The 25,599-nt window shown below is 35.8% G+C and overlaps 1 protein-coding gene across 2 annotated transcripts in view; it reads right to left on the reverse strand.

Annotated features, from left to right (window-relative positions):
* brsk2a (BR serine/threonine kinase 2a) overlaps positions 1 to 25,599 on the reverse strand; it is a 231,149-nt gene that overhangs the window by 33,016 nt on the left and 172,534 nt on the right. For both annotated transcript variants that reach the window (XM_065292269.1, XM_065292268.1), the window contains exons 5-12: positions 23,700 to 23,816; positions 15,526 to 15,559; positions 15,303 to 15,371; positions 10,800 to 10,946; positions 6,059 to 6,090; positions 3,448 to 3,612; positions 2,426 to 2,523; positions 1,365 to 1,515 (exon numbers count right to left, since the gene is read on the reverse strand). In XM_065292269.1, coding sequence (XP_065148341.1) covers positions 1,365 to 1,515; positions 2,426 to 2,523; positions 3,448 to 3,612; positions 6,059 to 6,090; positions 10,800 to 10,946; positions 15,303 to 15,371; positions 15,526 to 15,559; positions 23,700 to 23,816 — 813 coding nt within the window. The remainder of the gene's footprint in view (positions 1 to 1,364; positions 1,516 to 2,425; positions 2,524 to 3,447; positions 3,613 to 6,058; positions 6,091 to 10,799; positions 10,947 to 15,302; positions 15,372 to 15,525; positions 15,560 to 23,699; positions 23,817 to 25,599) is intronic.

A 25,599-nucleotide genomic window follows, 5' to 3' on the forward strand; every position in this document is an offset into this window, starting at 1 on the left:
CATCAGCAAAGTACATACCTTACATACTAAGCGCAAGTATGCAATTTGCGATTCAGCGCATGCTTGGGATTCTAAACTCAAGGACATCATTTTTTACCAATTTATTCTGTCAACATACTTTTCAAATCCAAGAACCTCTAATGCGGTTCAGGTCAGTTCAAGGGTCTTGTCAGAAAGCTTTGAACAGGAAAACATCTCTGCATCTTTCAAGACTTTTTCCTTTTTGCTCTGCGGTCGGCATCCGGGATATCCAAACTTTTATTAAACACGCTGTTAATCCAACGGGTGGTAAAGTTGAACAAACAGTAAGTCCCTCAATACAACAACACAGACTGAACTCCTGCTAAGCGGTTGCACCGGATAAAAGACAACATTGCTTTTGTGTTTTTTCTTCTCACATGGTGTTCTTCAGTAATGTTTTTTTTTGGTTTGGTGTGATTTTTACAGCCTACTGCTTGTGCATATAAAAGTATTTAAAGTCATTTCTATGTTTAGTATTTAGATCGCTTTCCTCCGCGATTTACAATGCATAAACGCCAAAACATCATGAGATAAAGGGAAAATGGGGTTTGAAAGGTACGGTGGAAAAAACACGGATGACTCAAGGCTGTCCAACAGTGGAAATTCGTCAACCAATTACAGATATATTTTGCCAAAGGGGGTCATGAAAAATTTCTGAACTACGCAACGGGCGCGAATCTCGGAGGAGAAAACAAACCACTCGACTGCGTCACTAAACGCACAACATAACCAAAAACTATTTAAGCTCTTTGTGTTTAGACTTTTTTCAGTAATGTTGAGTAATGCACAAAGCAAGCGTGAAACCCAAGGTCAATAATGGCAAATGACAGTTTAAAAATAATCTGCAGTCAGATTAATACATCAGATTCATATTAAAATACAGTACAGGATCCTTTGAATTGAGGGGGGGCTGGGGTGGGCCTGGACCTCCCTTTAAGCATTAATGGATCCCTTCTAAAGCACAAATGATCCCCATAATCTGACATAATTCTAACACTGTGTAAAAGTTACATAAAAAATGTGAAAAAACTTAATAAGGATGATTTGAACCAAAGGAAAAGAGCATTTTTTACTCAATAGGTGATGTTGATATGGATATACATTTCCAGACAGCAGATGACTCTGGGCCAAATCCAAGCCGGATCCACACCGGATCTGCTGACTTCGGTGCAGATTAGGCCCAGAATTGTCTGCTGTCTGGGTTGATATACGATTGGCTCAGCAAATATTAATTTTTTTTGCATGCCATATTAATTTATTTAATACATTAATTTGAATCTGTTACAAAACACCACCACCATGAATAAAAAGGACAATATCTTAAATAAGAGGCTTTACGTCACCTCTGTCCATGTTGCGTCATATCGATGGCTCTTCGGGCAGGTACGGGTGAACCTCCTTCTGTAACGCTCAGCACCTCCATTGACTTTCTCTCCGGCCTCCTCTTGCCGTGCCTGTTCAACATGGGTGAATCCACACGCTTCCGAGGCGGATCTACACACGGGTGCACACACAGATTTAAAATGCATTGGCCACGTTCATCATCGTAAAATGCAATGGTGTGAAAAGTGGCACTGCTTGATTGTGGTTTGATCATGAACACCAGCAGCTGCTGCGATGAATGTGTTTGTTAAGCACTTATTGGGTATTGCATTGTGCACCATTTACACTGAGCAATAAATCTCTGAATCCGTAAAAGTTGCTTCTCTAAGACAAATCGCTCTGTTTTTCTCACTTTTGCCGCTTTGAATAAAAGCATCAGCTAAATGACTAAAAGTAAATGTAGATGTGCAAGGCTTTTAAAACATATGCCAATCACAGAGATATTTTGCCAAAGGGAAAATGAAAAATTCCCGAACTACGCAGCAGGCGCGAATCGTCTACGTCAGTGTTTCCCAAACTGGGATTTATTCATTTATGTGATTATAACACAACACTACAATATATCAGAAAATTAAGAACTTGGGCAAAATGGACAGATACATTTCATGAAGCAATAAAATATATATATTTTTTAAGTTAAACATGCAAATGTGCTTTTAAATTATTTAAATGTTTACTTAAAATCTCAGGGGGGTTATTTTAAATAAATAATTTAAATCAAGGGGGTTCGGCTGACAAAAAAGTTTAAAAACCAATGGTCAACGTCAATGAACGCACTACATAACCAAAAACGCTTTGATTTCTATATCATGATTTACTTTTTTACGATATTTGCCATTATTTGTCATTTTGTGCATTGCTCAACACTTAAAAAAAGTTGACTATTCTGTAGTCAATGATTTCACGTTATCAAACATTGTTCCAAATGGCTTGGCATATTTTTCTTAAAAATCTCTGATCTGGGTAAACATGTGATCAGTTTTCTTATCACCGATCGATGATCAGGAGGATTGTGTCATACCGATATCATTGCGTGGTGGGAGGTTCTGGTCCTCATGGCTTGGGTATCTCTCCTTACGATCCAACAGAAGAAAATAGATCATCTTCTCCTGATTTTCACTGAATAAAAATAAATAAAATAACATTTATGAAAACCTACAACATATGTAGCTAGAATTCCCTTAGATCCATGAGGAATATTAGGAAATAAACATTAATAAAAGCTTCTTCCAACATTGGCCATTTTGGAGAGATTGGCATTTATTGCAAACAGACCATTTTATTAACTCATTCCCCGCCAGCCATTTTTTGAAAAGATGCCCGCAAGCATTTTTTGTGATTTTCACAAAAGTTTCACAAAATGCCTTCCAGGAAAATTTTCTTTTAAAAATATATAAACATATGAATATATCAATAAACAAACAAAACAGGAAAAACGTTTCATCCTATCTATATTTTGTTCTTATAAACTCTTAAATATGGGTATTTTACACAAAAAATAATTGAAAATAATTGCATTTTTGTGAAGGAATTTTGTTAGAAATCAGATTCAGAACGATTATCAAAACATACACAGAGTTTAAAATTAGTAAATAATTTTTTGCTTCAGTTTTTTATAAACTGCGTTGGTGCGCCATCTAGTGGATAATCGTGGTATTACAGATTAACATAAAACCTCATCAGAAACAAGTTTTTTTTTTATGCAAATGTTAAATAACTCGTCAATGGGGGGAAGGAGGTAATAAATGCATAATCTGCATAAAATATAAAAAATATTTTATTTATTAAATATATCTATTTACAGTATCTTGCTGGTGAGCGTAACTGGACTACCTAAGAAAAACGATTATCATACAAAAAACAATAGCGAAACCCCATCACTAACCCCAACGTCACAGCGGCAAAAGCATAACGTACAAAAATTTACAAATGTGGTCATAGGAGTTAATACCACCTCGTAAAAAACATACGAAGATAGCATTGGTTGCATCTGCTACACCTTTAGATCAGGTATAATGGTCTGATCCTAAAGCAATCACTCACTCGTCTGACAGCAGATCCTTCATCAGTTTGTTCTTGTCACGAAAGCACCCTAGCGAGTGCATGCTATCCAGTACGTCTGGATCGATGTCATCCGCTGAGGGAACGCTGCGAATCGCTACTTTCCTGGGAACCGGCTGCTCGGGTTCCGGTTCGTTCTTGCCTCCTCTGAAGAGAGCAGAAGAATATTAGAAGTGTAACGTTCCTGAGGAGAGACTGAAACTACCCTCTAAAAAGGGTGGTTTAATGCTATTTCATGCATTCTGACTTATTAACACAGTTTAAGAGTTGTTTCCTCATGCTAAACAAATGCAAAGTGTCAAAAAAGCAGTTGGACGGGTTACATAGTATTTCTGCCGAATGCACTTCGCCAGGGTTCGTACAAGTTTCGAAAAGTTTTTTCGATTACAGGTCCAGCTGATGTTTCAGGGCTTTCTATACGTATCACTTCTTTTTATGTGCACATCCCCCGGGAAACCACGCACACACGTCAATTAACGGGAGAGCGAGAACCGAGGACGCTATGTAGCATGCATCACTTTACGCGACAGCTTTGTTTTATATCAAACTCAACAATGGCACAAAAGAAGAAGTGTGTTTTTGGATGACAAGAGAAGAAAGCCAGCATTAAAGGAATAGTCTACTCTTTTGCCATATTAAACTATGTTATTATCTCAACCTAGACGAATTAATACATATCTATCTTTTTTCAATGCGTGCACTGTACAGCGTGTTGTGAATGTGTTAGCGTTTAGCCTAGCCCCATTCATTCCTATGGTACCAAAAAAAAGTTTTATTTTGTGGCACCATACTTGCTGGTATAACTCCTCATGTAACAGTCTTTAAATAGGGAAAACTCGGAAGTGTTTGGTGGCTTCCCTGTTTGGTACCATAGGAATAAATGGGGCTAGGCTAAATGCTAACACATTCACGACGCGCTGTACAGTGCACGCATTGAAAAAAGATAGATATGTATTAATTTGTCTAAGTTGAGGTAATAACATAGTTTAATATGGCAAAAGGGTAGACTATTCCTTTAAGGAAACAGTGGATATAGTTCGTTCATCCAGGGTAGCAGCGGAGTTTTGTGTGTGTGTTTGTTTAACACTGGATTTCTTTGAAATCTCCGAACCGGGTCACGAGTTGCATGCGGTAAGTAAAAATTCTGTGTTATGTTAAAGCAACACCAAAGAGTTTTTTACCTTAAAATAACGTTTCCAAAAAAAAGTTTCAGTCGTTCTTCCACTCGAAACAGGATGAACGGCACTTTCACATTCGCTTTGCAGCCCTCTATCGGCCAAAACCGCACTAAAGAAGTTTTCAACCGTCAGGTCGCGGTCCTGTAGTTCAAGTGAAAACTACAAAAACTTGCTTTACGGCAGACCTACAATCCAATCGGAGCCAGCTTTGGTGCAGTAGGCTAAATTATTTACGACAGTGGTAATGGACAATTCCGCTTCCAACCTGTAGGGGGAGCAAAGAGCAAAAACTCTTTAGTGTTGCTTTAATTGGAAATAACATCTAGTGAATCATAAGTTATCCAGTCAAGAGTTGTATAAAGTGTTGACTCGTGACTCGCTCCTCCCGCAGCTCGTAACTCCTTCCGAATTTTTTCGTACGTTATCGAAAACATTATCGTCTTTTATAAATCTGATAAAACTAAACACTTTCGGAGATATGAAGGGTGTAATACTAATCTATAGGTACTCCAGATACACAGAAACAGTGTGTGTTATGGACGTTGCGCTAACGTGTGTCCGATTCAATAGGTGTCATCATCGTATAGTCCACATGCTTGTCGTACCCAAGTTTAAATGATCCATGTTGTAGGGTGTGATCTTATAGGATTGCGAAAATCTTGCAGTGTATCTCAGGCTTTAAAGAGACAGCGACGCATATTTTCCGCATCAACCACAGTAAAAAGTGCAAAAGCAATTTTTGTGATTCACTGTTTTTCTACATAAAATGAACATTCTGCGAAACTATACTCTTTACATTTTTAAAATTGACTGAGTCAAATATATTCAATGAGTGAAATCAAACTTTAATGCTTATTATTAGATTAGAAGACTTTAGCCCAGATTTCACAGGCCGGGTGATCCTAAATACGCATCCTCACAACCCTGCTCCTCGAATCTATTCCAAATATTAGTTGTTGCCATCTGTTATAAAACACGGTGCCGTATATAAGAGCAGCTAAAAACATAAGTATTCCTGTTAAAAGCGCTGGCACCGAACAGGAATCACAGCTGCCACGTCTTTGACCCAAGAGAGGCAGTGAGACAGAAGGGCATGGTACGATCATGTCACAGCGACCTTCCCCTGCTGTCTGACTGCTCTCCCATTCTCTCTTGAGGAAGCCAGACGACAGTGTCGAAAGCATACGAGCGGACAGCGAATCCCTGGCGGGCCTGGAGAAATTTGTCCTTGCCGCTGACACGTGGGATCTGTGCCATTTATCAACGCATACGCCGTCTGATTTTCTCTTTTTGTACGTGGACGCGCACACACATTCGATCCTAGCGTGTCTGTCTCTGACGACCACCCTGTTTCTAGTCTATCTGTCACAAGTAGTGTATCCAGCCCAAGGGAATCATGGGAGTTCTGTACTTACATGTACCACGTGTGCTTCTGGATCAACTCCAACTGCAAGAGAAATTTTGAGTGTTAGATCACAAAAACTAGACTTTGAAATAGACAGTTTTTTTGGGAAAAGACTGAATTGCTGGAAAGTTTAATGCATTAGAATGTGAAATATATTCAGATTTTGCTTAAAGACTGGGTTGAAAGTAATGAAGATGTCCTTGAGATAGTAATAAATGATTCTTGTGACTATACGTTCTTCGAACAAATCCCTGGTGGTCTTGGCAAACACAGCGATTACATTTTCTTTCTTCAAAAGCACTCACTTTGGCAACCCTTTGATACCTTCTCAAACAGCAGACGACTTAGGACCAGATTCACGCCGGATCCGTTCCGTACCTGCCGATGTCGGCCCAGATCCAGTGTGGATCCGGCCCGGACTCGTCTGCTATACGGAAACCTTTGTGTCTGGGCAAACTGTCTCGCCCGAATCTTTTACTTACGAAATGCAAAAAAGTTATTTCAATTTTGTGTGCAGTACACATCAGACAGACGGTGGGCGGTCCCATCGGAGCCTTCTCATCCAAGTAGGCGGTTCCTGGTCGGACTAAGCTAAAACGTGAACCACACTTTATGCCTACAGTCAAGACACGCTAGATTAATACTGGACTGGGCTCTCATAAAAGAGGGGGCGAACTTGAAAGGTAATCTAGGCAGAGAGAACAATCATCAGTTTTAATCTGAAAGGCGATACATCAACTTGTGATGACAGATTACTGGGTGGGTAGAGATGAGAGGTGCAATGATATTCAATTATTTTTTGCATATGTATCCTTGAGGGGGTCATAACTGATGTCTTCCGTCGCTCTCGTTCATACGCGCACTTTGTGAATGTGACACACAGATACGTTTTGCATATGCTAATATGCATACAGAAATGTGCCCTTGGATAGTGAAGGCACCTTAAATTCAAATAGCTGGGTGTGTTTCAGTCAAGAGAAATTATTGATAATGAAATGACAGAGAGAATGTATATAAACAAATTCTTGAAGAATTCATTCTCAGATACGTTCGGCAATTTGGCGAGTGATTAAACTCTATCAGCGATTTCTTTGGACGTATGTTGGCATGTCCTTGAAATCATTTATACTTTTTTAAAATGCCACAGCAATAAAATGCGACTAGAACAAGGTAACAAGGTGTGATCATGAGGCAATGTTTGCTGGAGTAAACTATAACAGGGTCAGGTTCAGATGTTTCCGTTTCATAACTCAGTGCTGTATTAACTCTGTCTTAAAATCTTCACTTGATCATTGTTGATATGAAAGTGAACTCGTCTATAAACATATTTCTTTGCTCAAACCTTTAGTTGACATTTGCCATTATTTTAGTTTATGCTCTTTATGCAAGTATTTTGTTCACATCTACTTTATTTTTATCTTTTTTCTCAACAGCTGTTTTAATTTGATATATTGTATTAACTCTTTCCCCACCATTGATGAGTTATCTCGTCAATTAGGAGAAAACATTTGCATAAAAAACATGTTCCTGATGAGTTTTTATGTTTATCTGTAATACAACAATTATTCACTAGATGGCACACTTACCCAATTTATAAAAAAAATGAAACAAAAAAATGATTTACTAATTTTAAACTCTGTGTATATTTTGATTATCATTCTGAATATGATCTCTAACAATTATAATTCCTTAACAAAAATGCAATTATTTCAGCTTTTTGCTAAAAAAAATTATTTTTTAAGAAAAATACCCATATTTAAGAGTTTATAAGCAGGGGAAAAATATAGATATGATGAAACATTTTCCCCCATTTTGTTTGCTTGTTTATTGTTTGTTTGAAAGCAGAGGGTCTGTTCTTTCATTTGATATATTTGTATGTTTATATATTTTTAGAAGAAAATTTTCCTGAAAGCATTTTGTGATACTTTTGTAAAAATCACAAAAAAAGTGCTGGCGGGCAACTTTTCAAAATATGGCTGGTCGGGAATGAGTTAAAGTTTATTATTGTTGTTGCTATTGTATACTTTTTTTATCTGTTCAACACTTTGGTCGGTCTTCACCGTTTGGAAAGTTGTGCCGATAGTGCCTTCATGACAATAGTTGGCTTGTTTGCATATTAATGTTTTAAATTATTATTATGCTATTAATATTATCATCATGGTTTCACATTAACATTCCCACATAACCTCCATTTGCGTGTGTTCACTTCCCACTGGGATTGGTTAAATCACAAAAAAAAACTTTGATTTTGTGTCAAGAAAAATAAGCCTATTTTTAGAAACAGTATTTTGACATTTCTTCACTCCTTATTACCACAAAATATCTAAATGTTAAAGTTTTTAGCTTTTCGTTTTAGTGTTTGCCAATATTGCAGAAATTTTTTTTAAGTTGCCAGCAAGCACCAGTATTTTTTATGATTTTCACAAAAGTTTTATGCCTTCCAGAATATTTTCTATATACAAGATATCAAATGTAAGGACAGACCCTCTGCATTCAAACAAAAAAAGTTGAATCCTATCTTCATTTGTTCTTTTTTATCATCTCTCAAATATGAGTACGTTTCATCGAAAATGCCAAACTTTAAGCAATTTAAGATAATTGCATTTTTGTAAAAGACTTTTGTAAGAGATCAGATTCAGAGCAATGATCAAAACATACATAGAATTTTAACTGTTTTTGGATCAGTGAATGCTTAAGTGTTTAACTCTTTCCCTGCCATTGACAAATTATCTTGTCAATTAAGAGAAAACATTTGCATAAAAACGTGTTCCTGATGAGTTTTTATGGTAATCTGTAATACCATAATTATCCACTAGATCAGGGGTTTTCAAACGTTTTGAGTGTGTGGACCACTATGTGTAATCAAAAATTTCCGCGGACCACCTCATAAACTCCTAATAAAATATGTCTACACAAAGTCCTGAATTAATCTCCACCTCTAAATAGGCTTACTAGCACTTGGATATAGTCAACATATCAAAACCTTTGCGATTTTAAGGGATTATTATTCTTCAGAGTTTTCAAATCCACTTAACAGCACATCCACAAAACATTTCAGAAATGCGAGATCAAGAAACTAACTAGAAATTAAAATAACAAAAGGCCTTATTCATTCCATTTATAAACATTTTGTTTTATATAAATTGCCTATAAAGGCTATGAATGAATTAATTAATGAATTCTTTATTTCGAGCAATTAAAAATGAATTAAACAAAAGACAGCAAGACATGAAATATCCATCAATAAAATAAAATATATAAAAATAAAAACAAGTTGTCAAAAGGAAAAGCCATTGGAGTCCATATGCCAATATATAAATATAGGCCTACATATTATTAAAAAATATATTATTTTATATTTTATTTTGCCTTTACACGGACCACCGCGACCACAATTTGGGAATGGCTGCACTAGATTACACCCCGTGTATGTTTTGATAATCATTTTGAATCTGATCTCGAAAAATATTTCCTTCACAAAAATGCAATTATTTCAGCTTTTTGCTATAAAAATATTTTTGAAGAAAAATACCCATATTTAAGAGTTAATAAGCAGAGAAAAACATAAAGATAGGATCAATTGTTTTTTCCCATTTTGTTTGTTGTTTGTTTGAAAGCGAGTCTGTTCTTTCATTTGATATATTTGTATGTTTATATATTTTTAGAAGAAAAATTTCCTCTAAGGCATTTTGTGAAACTTGTGTGAAAATCACAAAAAATGCTGCTGAGTAACTTAAAAAAAAAAAATGCAGGCAGGGAATGAGTTAATAAGTTGGGTAAGAGCATTACCTGCATAATAGTCATAAAAATTCATCATTGGCAGGAAAGCGTTTTATCTTTATTGACAAGATAACTCATCAATTGAGGGGAAAGAGTTAAAAGAAGTACAACAAATAACATGATGATACAATACTTTTCTGCATTACTTTTGCATATTTAAAATATTTGCATTACATACTTTTAAGAAATATGACTGGGGTTTGACAAATTTCCCCTTGAAATTGAAAAATTTGTGAAATTATGAAAAGTCTAGCCAATTATTTAAGTTTGCAAACAGTTTTCTGTCTTTATAATATCCCATTTACTAACCTAACAGTTTAAATGTTTCTTTAAAAAAAATATGGATATATCATATTAATATATTTTAGGAAAGGGGTCCCTCGCTAAAGGTTCATCAGAGGTCAGACCTACTACTAAACAATTATCACATGACCCTATGTGTTCATGGCTTGAATTCAATGCAAAGAATTCATGAAAGCCGTCTGATAAACTGAGAAAGAGTAGATCCAGGAGGACTCTGATAGTGAAGTTTATTCAATGACAACAACAGCGTTTTATTGGTTATTATGTGCATCTTCTGTGAAGAGAGAAAGGTCATGGTGATAGCAGATGTGTCTGGCTTGGCTGAGGTGATCTTCAAACACAAGAACCACATTGCCTTTGAACTGTCCGACTGGGTTTACTAGCTACACATCAAACTCACATTTCAAATATCTCTCTCTCCCTCTCTTTCTCTGTATCTCTCTCTCTCAATATCAAAGATCAAAACTAAATCTGAGGTAAGGAAAGACTTTAAACCAAGAAAAGCAGATTCACACATTTTCAAGCTCACAGACTTCTACTAATAATTCTCTTAATGCTTATTGCTAACTACTAGTAAGCATAATTTCAAGATACTTTACCCTAAAAATGAAAGTCCAGACTTGAGAATGGTTAAAGGTGAAAGTTTACAGAAGGAAGGCAGAACTCACCGTTAACCGTTTGCCGGCATCGACCTCGATCATTCCTCGCAGAAGGTTCTGGCAGTCCGGCGGAATGAAATGAGGCATATGAAACACGCCCAGCTTCACTTTCTCTAACAAGTTTCGTAAATTATCGTCATCAAACGGCAGCGCTCCCTGAGAAGGAAAGAGCGACAGACGCGTCATTCTGAGGAGCAATTCAGAGCAAATACGGAGCGCTGAATAAAATAGAGCAAATTAGTGAAGAAAAGAGATGGGAGACTCTGTAAATAAGAAATAGAAAATCAGGGGAGATTGCAGGATTTTAAGGTAAAACTTTTTCTTATGTGAGGGTCCATCAGTACTCCTGGCATGCCTTATTTTCAATAGTGATGTGCAAAAACAAAGGAGAAAACAAACAGGATAGCACATACAGTAAATGCACAAAGAGTTTGTGTCAGTATAGAGTCAGTCTGCAATATATTTATAGATGGATAAAGATATACACACACAGACAGAGAAACAGAGAGACAGACAGATCCTGTAGATAGACAAATAGATAGGTGATAGACAAACAGACAGACATACAGACAGAGAGCGTAAGAGAGACAGACAGACAGACAGACAGACAGACAGATAGATAGATAATGTAGATTGACAGATATGTAGGTGCTAGACATACAGACGGATAGACAGGCAGACAGACAGATAAACAATAGATAGACGGATAGACAGGCAGGCAGGCAGGCAGACAGACAGACACTACAGTTAGACTAACAGACACTGTGGACACATAGACAATAGATAAACGGATAGATAGACAGGCAGAGAGACACTACAGTTAAATAGACAGACAGACAGACAGACAGACAGATAGAGGGATAGATAGGCAGACAAACAGACAGACAGACAGACTACACAGATAGAGGGATAGACAGGCAGACAGACAGACAGACAGACAGACAGACAGACAGACTACACAGATAGAGGGATAGACAGACAGACAGACAGTTAGACAGACACTGTAGACAGATAGATAGTTAGACAGACAGACAGACATTGTAGACAGATAGACGATAGATAGGCAGGCAGACAGACAGACACTACAGTTAAATAGACAGTTAGACAGACAGACAGACACTGTAGACAAATAGATGGTTAGACAGACATACAGAGTAGATAGATGGTTAGATAGACAAAGTAGATAGACAGTGTGGATAGATAGAAGATAGATAGACATACAAACAGACAGACAGAAAGACAGACAGGTAGAAAGATGCTGTGAATAGACAGGCAAGGTAGGCAGACAGACAGACAGTACAGTTGGATAGACAGAAAGACACTGTAGACACATAAAGGATAGACAGACAAATAGACAGAGTAGATAGATGGGTAGACAGACAGACAGTTAGACAGACTGAGTAGATAGACAGATAGACAGACAGACAGGTAGAAAGATGCTGTGGATAGACAGACAGGCAGATAGACAAACAGACAGGCAGACAGACACTTGATAGATACACGGATAGATACACGGATAGATAGGTAGGTAGGTAGGTAGGTAGATAGATAGATAGATAGATAGATAGATAGATAGATAGATAGATAGATAGATAGATAGATAGATAGATAGATAGATAAGATAGATAAGATAGATAAGATAGATAGATAAGATAGATAAGATAGATAAGATAGATAAGATAGATAAGATAGATAGATAGATAGATAGATAGATAGATAGATAGATAGATAGATAGATAGATAGATAGATAGATAGATAGATGCTGCAGACAGACAGGCACTATGGATAGGTAGACGGATAGATAAACGGTTAGATAGACATACATACAGACAGACGGACAGACAGACAGAGAGACAGACAGACAGACAGAGATTTTTAGCAGAACTTGCAATAAAAAACATAGAAGAGGAAAGGAAAAACCAGGTGAACATTTTGGAGAAAATGAATGTGATATTGGACAAAAGAAGAGAGCAGACGAAAGGAGGCAAGAAGAGAACAAAATAAGATGCAGTGGGACAAAACAAAATGAGACGAAAACAAAGCTAATGTTAGGACGTAGTTTTGGAGATTTGTCCTGGTTTTATATGTCCTCTGATGAGTAGATCTTTTATGTTTAGAATATCTGGATGCTGACAGTAGCCAGAAAAAAATCATTTCTGAAGAAATTACTCAATTTCTGTAATGTCAAAAACAATCCAGTTCAGGATTAGAAATCTCAGCCAGGCTCTAGGTATAGAGATAAAACCTCTTAGATTCAAGGGTCTGAATTTTATGCTCGAAATTGAACAAGTGCATTTCAAATGAGCTGAAACTCACGGGGATATCACCGCCGTTCAGACTCTCAGGTAAAACATTTCAAATAAAACGGCTAATAATGAAAGTCCAGAGGTGTTTCCCATACACGCTTAAAATTTTATTGTCTTTGGGACTTGGAAGCATCAATTCCCTGCCTTTGTATTTTATATGGCAGTGAATTAAATAATTTCTGACAGAAAAAGCAAAGGGTCTTCTGATAATATTCTGAAAGTATTACTTCAATATCTTAAAAAATTAGGAATGTAATAAAATATCTTGATGTTATAAAATGCATTTGTTTCCCTAACCAATTAGAAATGATCTGATCTGTACATTAACTTCCCCCAAACAACCTACATTTTTGTTGATTTTTGAAGGTTTGCATCTGGCTTCACAATATTCGGAATGGCTTTTTTTGCATTTGACAGTCACCATCCATTATCAGTGTACAGTCTTGTTCAAAATAATAGCAGTACAATGTGACTAACCAGAATAATCAAGGTTTTTAGTATATTTTTTATTGCTACGTGACAAACAAGTTACCAGTAGGTTCAGTAGATTCTCAGAAAACAAACAAGACCCAGCATTCATGATATGCACGCTCTTAAGGCTGTGCAATTGGGCAATTAGTTGAAAGGGGTGTGTTCAAAAAAATAGCAGTGTCTACCTTTGACTGTACAAACTCAAAACTATTTTGTACAAACATTTTTTTTCTGGGATTTAGCAATCCTGTGAATCACTAAACTAATATTTAGTTGTATGACCACAGTTTTTTAAAACTGCTTGACATCTGTATGGCATGGAGTCAACCAACTTGTGGCACCTCTCAGCTGTTATTCCACTCCATGATTCTTTAACAACATTCCACAATTCATTCACATTTCTTGGTTTTGCTTCAGAAACAGCATTTTTGATATCACCCCACAAGTTCTCAATTGGATTAAGGTCTGGAGATTGGGCTGGCCACTCCATAACATTAATTTTGTTGGTTTGGAACCAAGACTTTGCCCGTTTACTAGTGTGTTTTGGGTCATTGTCTTGTTGAAACAACCATTTCAAGGGCATGTCCTCTTCAGCATAGGGCAACATGACCTCTTCAAGTATTTTAACATATGCAAACTGATCCATGATCCCTGGTATGCGATAAATAGGCCCAACACCATAGTAGGAGAAACATGCCCATATCATGCTCCATGCTTCACTGTCTTCACTGTGTACTGTGGCTTGAATTCAGAGTTTGGGGGTCGTCTCACAAACTCCCTGTGGCCCTTGGACCCAAAAAGAACAATTTTACTCTCATCAGTCCACAAAATGTTCCTCCATTTCTCTTTAGGCCAGTTGATGTGTTCTTTGGCAAATTGTAACCTCTTCTGCACATGCCTTTTTTTTAACAGAGGGACTTTGCGGGGGATTCTTGAAAATAGATTAGCTTCACACAGACGTCTTCTAACTGTCACAGTACTTACAGGTAACTCCAGACTGTCTTTGATCATCCTGGAGGTGATCATTGGCTGAGCCTTTGCCATTCTGGTGATTCTTCTATCCATTTTGATGGTTGTCTTCCGTTTTCTTCCACGTCTCTCTGGTTTTGCTCTCCATTTTAAGGCATTGGAGATCATTTTAGCTGAACAGCCTATCATTTTTTGCACCTCTTTATAGGTTTTCCCCTCTCCAATCAACTTTTTAATCAAAGTACGCTGTTCTTCTGAACAATGTCTTGAACGACCCATTTTCCTCAGCTTTCAAATGCATGTTCAACAAGTGTTGGCTTCATCCTTAAATAGGGGCCACCTGATTCACACCTGTTTCTTCACAAAATTGGTGACCTCAGTGATTGAATGCCACACAGCTATTTTTTTGAACACACCCCTTTCAACTAATTCAACTAATTGCCCAATTGCACAGCCTTAAGAGCGTGCATATCATGAATGCTGGGTCTCATTTGTTTTCTGAGAATCTACTGAACCTACTGGTAACTTGTTTGCCACGTAGCAATAAAAAAATATACTAAAAACCTTGATTATTCTGGTTAGTCACATTGTACTGCTATTATTTTGAACAAGACTGTACATAAAAGTGCCACTCACACATTTAGCGAAATGTCTCATTTTGTGTTAAAAGTAAAAAGTCACACAGGTTTGTAATAACACAAGGGTCTGTAATGATGACAATGTTTATTTTAGGGTGAAGTGGCGTCTGACTCTCATATGACTCACCACTAACAGAGCAAACAAAATGACCCCACAGCTCCAAACGTCTGCTTTCCTTCCATCATATTTCTCACCCTATCAGACACCAAGAGAAAAGGTCAAATCACAAACAAACTCAAAGCCGTTCTGAGACGAAGGATTCATGCTTTTTAGTTGAAACAAAAAGGTTGTGGTTGTTTTTTTTTATTTTGTGAATGAAGTAAAAATCTGACAGTAAAGTAAAACTTACTCTGATGACTTCAGGACAAGCGTAATGAGGAGACCTGTAAAAAAAATATATCAGTCAAGAAAACCATACATTCCGAAAAAATCAAAGAATCATAATTTAACCCTCATTTCAATTTAAATTGTAGATTTAAGTGGTGAGATTGCGAACTGCAACCAACGGCTCAGTCCACCCCTCAACCCCTCCTTTTCAAAACACATAGAGAAGCTACGGTAGCCATAGATATACATAATAAAGGCTAGATGTCTTACAGTGGAATCTCTAACGTCATCACCGGCGGCCATCTTGTCACAGGCAAGCTTTACGCCAGACTCTGTGCAGTAGAGGGCTGCATTAAGTTGTGACTAAGTTTCAAGGCGGTCGCTGTGGTACCTGATGTAAGGTGAGTGATCTGCACGAACACAAATACTCTTATCTCGCTAAAAAATCTCAACGGATTTACAAACGGTTTGGTTTCTTACAGCATTATTAATGTGACTAGAATTCTGGTTGCTTAAACATGTTTCATGAACATTATTCATACGTATGCAACAGGGATGCGCCGATCGATCGGTATCGGCCGATAGTGGCATTAAATGACTTGATCAGTACTCGCTAAATTTGCCGAGCTCGTAAACCGATCTTTCGGTTTACTTTTGTCATCATAGGGATCCCCAATGCGGCTGCAATTAGAGAAATTTTTTTACGTATACGCGAATAAAATGTTATGACGAGTGAGCGAGCTAACTGTGATAAGATGGCCGCCAGGTGTGGACGTCAACCTCCATTGACCAGCAGCGCGGACGAGACCATCTAAGTAGTGGCAAAAACCTCTACTTAAAAAAAATCCACTTCTTTGGACAAAATCACTTAAGATGTAACTAGAAACATTGCTAATTATAAAAGTCAGAATTCAAAATGAAGAAACTGAAGCACACATTAGGGGGTGCTGTAATGCATGTGGCTGCCACAATTGTGTTGTATTCAGGTCCACATACTCATAAGGGACACAAGTCTAAATGCGATCCATGGTTGTTTCACATTCGTCTTCCATGCACTTTGAAGATTTTGCTGAAAATTCGTAGTGATGTTTAATGTATTCTGCCAACAAAGCTGTATTTCTGAATGGCTTAAGGTGGGGATTAAGCAAATTTGAAGAGAAAGTATTTGATGTACATATTATACATTCCGAAAGCATTCGGTTAATATCGTCATCTCATTTTTGACCGAGGTGGCTTTAGCATCTGGGCCAAAGCAATGAAGATTGATAAAATCCTTAAAGGTGCAGTGTTTAGATTTTGGCGGCATCTAGCAGTGAGATTGTGAATTGCAATCAATGGCTCAGTCTACCATTTTCCGAAACGGATAGAGAAGCTACGGTAGCCGCCACAGGACAAAACAAAGACAAAATAAAATATTAACAAAGCACGCTCTGTAGAGCAGTTTGTCTGTTTAGGGCTACTGTAGAAACATGGCAGCACAAAATGGCGACTTCCATGTAAGGGGACCCGCAGTGTATGTAGATAAAAATATCTCATTCTAAGGTAATAAAAACAATAAAATTTGTACACCACTGATAATATAGTTATGTAGATTATATTGCATTTCTGTCATTAGATCTTTCTAAAATGTACACACTGCACCTTTAACAGAAATGCAAAAGTACTGTGAATTTTCTCATTTGCTGAAAAACCATGAACTGTCTTACTGTTTGTTTAGAATAATTAATATCCAGATTTGGTTGGAGGCACACTGAAATATCCCCAAAAAAGATCCTAAAAAGATAACATCAACTAGCGTCACAAAAATGTGACAAAACATCTCGTTTCATCTCAATTAATCTTCTTGGCAAATCCTATTTCACAACACCACAGAGCATTAGTGCATAACCCTCTTCCCAACAACACAAGTGTGAATGTGTTTTTCTTTAGATATAAACAGACACTTTTAGTAGCTCTAAATCATATTATTGGGAGATTTCCTCAGTGAGCTGTCAACATTTCCCATGATCCCTCAAATACCTTTCCAAGCATGCGCCTATTTGCAAGAGATGTCTCTTATTATTATATTAACATATTCAGCTTAAAGTTCTCCAACTGCATACAAAAATACTACAAATATCAACCGGAAAGTGCTGAATGGGGGAAAATCTGAAGAATTGTCTTCGATGACAGCTACGAACATACAAGCGAAAAAAAAAGTTGAAACTCATCAAAGTAAATTAAAAACAGTGGTTTTCAAAGTGGGAGCCGGGGCCCCCAGGGTGGCCGCGAGATGGTGCCAGGGGGCCCCCAGTTTTATGACATTTTATAAAATACATTCATTTATCAGAATTCTGTGAAATTACACCTAAAAAATAATAAGCGAACTAACCAACAGCACTATTAGGTATAATTGTATATGTATATATTTTTTAATAAAGATATTACATTTTAAAACTGTTTTTGTCAAAAATTTTCTTTCGGGGGGCCGCGAAAAAATGCACTGTACACAAGAGGGGCCGCACGCTGAAAAAGTTTGGGAACCACTGATTTAAAATAATAATTATGGTAGCTAATCCCCAGTATATCTTCCAGAAGTCCCACTGTGGTGAAAATTATGTTTTTATTGTTGTTTATATGTCTATGTGGTGTTTTTTTAACTCTTTTCCCGCCATTGACAAGTTAACTCGTCAATTAAGAGAAAACGCTTCCATGCCAATGACAAGTTTTTCCGCCAATCTGTATTTCCGCTCTTACCCAACTTATAAAACCCGGAAGCAACCCCTTAGGGCAAACAGTTCATATCCGTGTATGTTTTGAGAGTCGCTTTGAATCTGATCTCTATCAAAAGTCCTTCACAAAAACGCAATTATCTCTTTTTGTTCAAAATTTGGTATTTTTGAAGAAACCTACCCAAATTTGAAAGGTAATAAAAAGAAAACAAATAAAGGTCGGATGAACCTTTTTTTTCTTTGAAAGCAGATGTTCGTTCATTTGATATATTGTATGTTTATATATTTAAAGAAGAAAATTTTCTGGAATGCATTAAACGTTTTTTTTTTGAAAATCATACAAAATGCTGGCGCTGGCAACTTTTTTTAAAAACGCTGGTGGGGAAAGAGTTAATATGACAAACCATGTGCATCTCTATTGTCACACACACGTAACCAATCACATTTGAACTCACACGAGCTGAACTCCTGTGCGGTGCGTAATGGTTTAACCTGCTGACATCAGCGATAAAAACAATTAGTGCTGCAAACGCTCAGTTCACGTAGTATGCATTGTAAAAACCGAACTTGGCAGTTAAGTGTCTGAAACTACCGAAATTAGCATCAATTTACATGTACGAAGGAGTGAGGCAGGAACTTATTTGCATTTTCATATCTATGGTCCGTGCTCTGCGATTGAGTTGGGGCGGATACTAATTTGCATATTTATAAGTCGACGTATAATAAATGAGGTAATTACATTCATGCAGTTTTAAAGCATGTAGAAATTACTGTCACAGGATAAACGTTTAGATATGCTTTTATGATGCTCAAAGTTGGTTAACTGGTTAATATATGGGTTTAGATACCTTTAAGAAAAGCTTTAAACCTGCCCTTAACACATACAGCTCAACATTTAGCTGTTGTGATTCGAAAGGCTTAACAATTGCAATGCACACAGAATCAGGTGCGTTAAATCTGCGAGATTAAAACAAATCGGACGTAATAAGGGCATGAAGTGTTTGCATTGTTTACGTTGATGAGGAAGGCAAATGACAGAAAACTACACCACTAACAGATGAGGTTTTTGAGGAACCCTGCGGTGCAGAACATTCATTTACTTTGCTAAAGCTCATTTCCTCCCTCATTCTGCATGAGATGACAACCAACGACATGCAGATATTAGACGCCTCAACTGATGTGGGTTTGCAAACGATTAGACATCCGAGTTTAAGCATCTCTTTTTGGTGCAATGAGAAGTAATCATTAGGCCAAAATGGTGTTTTGTTAACAGAGATGCAATAAGAAGACCCTTTCCATATTGCTTTATCGGTACAGATTAGTCAAAGTCATCTGAAGTGAGATTATCAAATGAAGGTCATTACACAAATCAGTCAAAACCCTTCATTTCTGAAAGTATTTGCACAAATTTTAATTTGAATGTCGTGAGTCAAATCACACATTACACAAAAAGGTCAAAGAAACGTCTACCTGACAGATAAGTAATGGTCATGTCATAGATTAATGCATTTCATTAAAGCCATCATATGTTTCAATGAATCTCTGAGTCGTCCGAATAAGGAATTAATAAATATTTTAATATAGAGATTGGCAGGCCGGGTTTATAATAGTATTTTGATTAGCAATCATTACATTGAATAGATTTAAATGATTATTATTATTAGTGCCTGAATGTCTCCAATAAGCCAAAAGATTAGATTTTTTCTTTCCTCAAAGACTCACAAAGAGCAAAATATAGCCATTGAAATATTTTATAACTTTTTATAACAAGTAAAAAATCACAGTTTTAAAAATCCATGACCATAGGAACCCTGAATCAAGGCAATTAATGATGATTTTTGTAGACTCTTTTTGGTTCGATTGCATGGTCCGAACCCAAATTTGATTGCTCCAGCTTCCTCCTTCTCCCGCAGGTCTCTTGTTCACATTATATTATTTGGGTTTGAGCTACAGGTACACTTGCGTCATCGAGCTGTAGCCCTGTACCAATGTTGCAAGCAAAAACTGACAAATCATGGATACTGTAGTAAAACCATTGTTTTGCCAATCAGTACGCTAAAAGAACATGGTTAATTTTCGTAAGGGGTGAAAACATCAAATTTATGATGGGGCTTGTCGTTTTAAATGCTTTTTAACATTTTATATTTCATTTATTAAATAATATTAACAAGTATCTATGAATGAGAAGGCGCCAAAAGTGGACAAACCCATGGATACTGTAGTAAAACCATTGTATGGTCAATTGTAATTAGAACGTCAAAAACATGGTTAATTTTCGTAAGTGATAAAAGCATAAAATTGTATAATGATTTCATTGTTTAAAAACGCTTCTTAACGCTTCATATTAAAATTATTAAATAAAATTAAATAGTACCATATCCATGGTTTGTCTATTTTTGGTGCCTTCTTATTCATAGCCAATGCTATTAAATTTATTTAATAAATTTAATATAAAATGTTAAGAAGCGTTTAAAAAATGCCAAAAAACATGGCTAATTTTCAGAAGGGATTAAAGCATTATGGTTTATTGTATTAAACGCTTCTTAACATTTTATATTAAATATATTAAATACAATTAAATAGCATCGGCTATGAATGAGAAAGTGCCAAAAATGGACAAAGCATAGATAGTGTAGTAAAACCATTGTTTTGTCTAAGGTACAATGACAAAAAACATGGATAATTTTCATAAATGATGAAAGCATAAAATTTGATAATGATTTCATTGTTTAAAAACGCTTCTTAACGGTTAATATTAAATTTATTAAATAAAATTAAATAGTATCTATTAATGAGAATTAATTTATATTAATATATTAATAAAAAATGTTAAGAAGCATTTAAAACATGCCAAAAAACAAGGTTAATTTTCAGAAGGGATTAAAGTATCAAATTTGTTAACGCTTCTTAACATTTTATATTAAATGTATTAAATAAAATTAAATAGCATCGGCTATGAATGAGAAAGTGCCAAAAATGGACAAAGCATAGATACTGTAGCAAAACCATTGTTTTGTCTAAGGTAAAATGACAAAAACTTGGTTAATTTTTGTAAGTGATGAAAGCATAAAATTTTATAATAATTTCATTTTTTAAAAACGCTTCTTAACGGTTAATATTAAATTTATTAAATAAAATTAAATAGTATCTATGAATGAGAATAAATTTATATTAATATATTAATAAAAAATGTTAAGAAGCATTTAAAACATGCCAAAAAACAAGGTTAATTTTCAGAAGGGATTAAAGTATCAAATTTGTTAACGCTTCTTAACATTTTATATTAAATATATTAAATTAAATTAAATAGCATCGGCAATGAATGAGAAAGTGCCAAAAATGGACAAAGCATAGATAGTGTAGTAAAACCATTGTTTTGTCTAAGGTACAATGACAAAAAACATGGTTAATTTTCATAAATGATGAAAGCATAAAATTTGATAATGATTTCATTGTTTAAAAACGCTTCTTAACGGTTAATATTAAATGTATTAAATAAAATTAAATAGTATCTATTAATGAGAATTAATTTATATTAATATATTAATATAAAATGTTAAGAAGCATTTAAAACATACAAAAAAACATGGTTAATTTTCAGAAGGGATTAAAGCATAAAATTTGTTAACGCTTCTTAACATTTTATATCAAATGTATTAAATAAAATTAAATAGCATCGGCAATGAATGAGAAAGTGCCAAAAATGGACAAAGCATAGATACTGTAGTAAAACCATTGTTTTGTCTAAGGTACAATGACAAAAAACATGGTTAATTTTCATAAATGATGAAAGCATAAAATTTGATAATGATTTCATTGTTTAAAAACGCTTCTTAACGGTTAATATTAAATGTATTAAATAAAATTAAATAGTATCTATGAATGAGAATAAATTTATATTAATATATTAATATAAAATGTTAAGAAGCATTTAAAACATACCAAAAAACATGGTTAATTTTCAGAAGGGATTAAAGCATAAAATTTGTTAACGCTTCTTAACATTTTATATTAAATGTATTAAATAAAATTAAATAGCATCGGCAATGAATGAGAAAGTGCTAAAAATGGACAAACCATAGATACTGTAGTAAAACCATTGTTTTGTCTAAGGTGAAATGACAAAAAAACATGGTTAATTTTCGTAAGTGATGAAAGCATAACATTTTATAATGATTTCATTGTTTAAAAATGCTTCTTAAAGCTTCATATTAATATTATTAAATAAAATTAAATAGTATCTATGAATGAGAAGGTGCCAAAAATAGACAAACCATTTCCATGGTTTGTCTGTTTTTGGTGCCTTCTCATTCATAGCCGATGATATTTAATTTTATTTAATAAATTTAATATAAAATGTTAAGAAGCGTTTTAAACATGCCAAAAAACATGGTTAATTTTCAGAAGGATTAAAGCATAAAATTTGTTATGGTTTATTGTATTAAACGCTTCTTAACATTTTATATTAAATTTATTAAATCAAATTAAATAGCATCGGCTATGAATGAGAAAGTGCCAAAAATGGACAAACCATAGATACTGTAGTAAAACCATTGTTTTGTCTATGGTAAAATACCCAAAAAACATGGTTAATTTTCGTAAGTGATGAAAGCATTCCATTTTAAACCTTTCTTAATGCTTTATATTAAATTTATTAAATACAATTAAATACAATCGGCTATGAATGAAAAGGTCCAGAAATGGACAGAGGTGTTTGCATCATCATTGTTCTTCATTTAAACTTTTGTTAACATATCAGTAACTACTATCATAAACAGTGTTGGGGGTAACACATTACAAGTAATGCGCATTGCGTAATAATATTACTTTTCTGAAGTAACGAGTAAAGTAACGCATTACTTTATAAATGTATACATTAATATTTAAGTTGCTTTTAAAATAAAAGTAATATGAGCTACTTTTCAGTTTAATGAATTAACCTGAACATATTAACGTAGAATTACCCACTCTGTGAGCCTGTAAGGCCTGAAAGCCTCGTAAGACAAAGTAACGCAAAAGTAACTTAAAAGTAACATAAGCATTACTTTCCATGAAAAGTAACTAAGTAACACAATTAGTTACTTTTTGGGAAGTAACTTAATATTGTAATGCATTACTTTTAAAAGTAGCTTTCCCCAACAGTGATCATAAACACAAACAAATCCAAATAGAGTATTTAATGCGCAAAGAGGTTGGCCAATCAGGTCACAATCTTAAATGTACAGTGACAAAAACAGCCAATTTAAACCTAAGAGTAAGGAAAAGAGTGCAAAATAGTCACGACAAACAAAACGGTTACCATTTCCGTGCAAGAAACCTTTGACCGCCATTAGAAATATTCACCTCTAAAGACTATGTGGTTTAGTAATTATTGCCATTTTACAGAAATTACTGTCCTCTTTTAGTGCAAATCAAGACAGGTTTAGCTGAAATCGTGCGACCTGAAGCCAGTGGTTGTCCTCATTACTGGTGTTGTTTTACTCACCCACAGCTGGTCTCCAGCAGACTGTCGCCCACCTGCAGGGACGCCATGCCGAAATCTGCTACCCTAATGTTGTTCTTCTCGTCCAGCAACAGGTTTTCTGGCTTCAGATCCCTGTGACTGTATGTGAGATAAATACACAAACACATTAAAATGAAACTTCACACTTACTGTTACAAAATGCGGTCAAGTTTTCTTAGTACGGTTTCTTATTGCAACATACTTGCAATAGACTGCACAAATATCAATGCACATGTGAGCCTATAAACAATGGTGAAAAAGATATTCAGTCATCTCTGTCTCATCTATTCTTCTCATTCAGAGCCTTCAGTCCACAAAATCCAGTGGGAGGAGATGACAGATGCCCACCGTGCCGGAGTCTGATGTTAAGCACCAACCCACCTGACCAGGGGCCGACACAAGCGAGCCTTTTACATCGTAATCCTACCACATTAAGATTCATTTAAAACTTTCAGTCAATTAATTTCCCATCCCACTTTCATTGTTCGACATAAAACAAAGCAGTTTCAAAGTCTTTTGTATGCTATTGTGGGCACAACTATGTTGGGAATTTCATGCAACCGAGCTGAAACAAGTTGAAAGTCCAAACAGAATGTCTGCTAGCAAAGTATGTAGAAATCTTTGTAGACTTTTTGACACATGCCATTTAAAACATGCTAGAAATCTGTCACAAATCTAACCAGTTGTGTTAAATTCCTTATAAAAATGAACTACAGTAAGAACCAAAACCATAGTTAAACCATGGATACCGTAGTAAAACCATTGTTTTGCCAATGGTAATCAGTAAGCCAAAAACATGCTTCATATTAAATTTGAAGAGTAAAGGGGGCATGCACATAGATATGTATAAAGGCTAGATGTCTCGCCCGCGCTGCTGGCCAATTGAGTGGAACGTCCGCATTTGGTGGCCATCTTACCATAGGGTGCTGGCACACTCGTAGCATTGAGTTTTAATGGTGCAGGTAAGTTTAAATGACTATAACTTGCTTCATTTTCTACCGATTTTCAAACGGTTTGGTTTGTTATAAACGTCAAAGATGTACCTATGACACTGCATACTTATACTAAAAAAAAAAAAATTATGAATCATGTTAAAGCATCCAGAAATATAGCCACGTTAATAATGTTTGTAAGAAACCAAACCGTTTGAAAATTGGTAGAAAATTGAGCAAGTTATGGTCATTTAAAAGTACCTGCACCATTAAACCCAATGCTACGAATGAGCGAGCGCCCTGTGGTAAGATGGCCGGCAGGTGATGACGTTAGAGACTCCACCGTAACACATATTTATGGGCGTGCACACCAAAGCTTTTATGCCGGAATATGTTTTTAATTTTTTTAAATTGAAGCGCAGCGTTTAAAAAAAAAACACAGCAGCATTTTTTTCTGTGCTGAAAGTCTGTAGTCTCCGTTTTTTCTGTGTTCACCGCTGAGCGCCGAGAGTTGTAAAAATATTCAACTTTGTGTGAAAAGCTCAGCTCGTCAACGTCAGTTCCACACGGCTGTCCAATTACAGTGGAGGAGGGGCGGGACAAACATCGCAACAACCAACAGCCGCATCCTTCAGCGACTGATAAACAAAGAAGAAGTATCACAGCTGAAATAAAGCTGGCAGTTGGCATTTGATGTTTTCAGATGCATTTAAAAGCTTTGGGGCCCTATTTTAACAATCTGAAACGCAAGTGCGAAGCGCAAAGCGCAAGTGACTTTGTGGGCGGATCTTGGCCGCTGTTGCTATTTTCCCAGCGGGAGAAATAACTCTTGCGCCAGTCGCAAATCAATAAGGGGTTTGTCTGAAGTAGGTTCATTATTCATAGGTGTGGGTTGGGCGTAACGTCAAATAAACCAATCAGAACGCTATCCAACATTCCCTTTAAACGCA

This window comes from Paramisgurnus dabryanus, chromosome 23 (assembly GCF_030506205.2).
Source record: "Paramisgurnus dabryanus chromosome 23, PD_genome_1.1, whole genome shotgun sequence".
NCBI lineage: Eukaryota > Metazoa > Chordata > Actinopteri > Cypriniformes > Cobitidae > Paramisgurnus > Paramisgurnus dabryanus.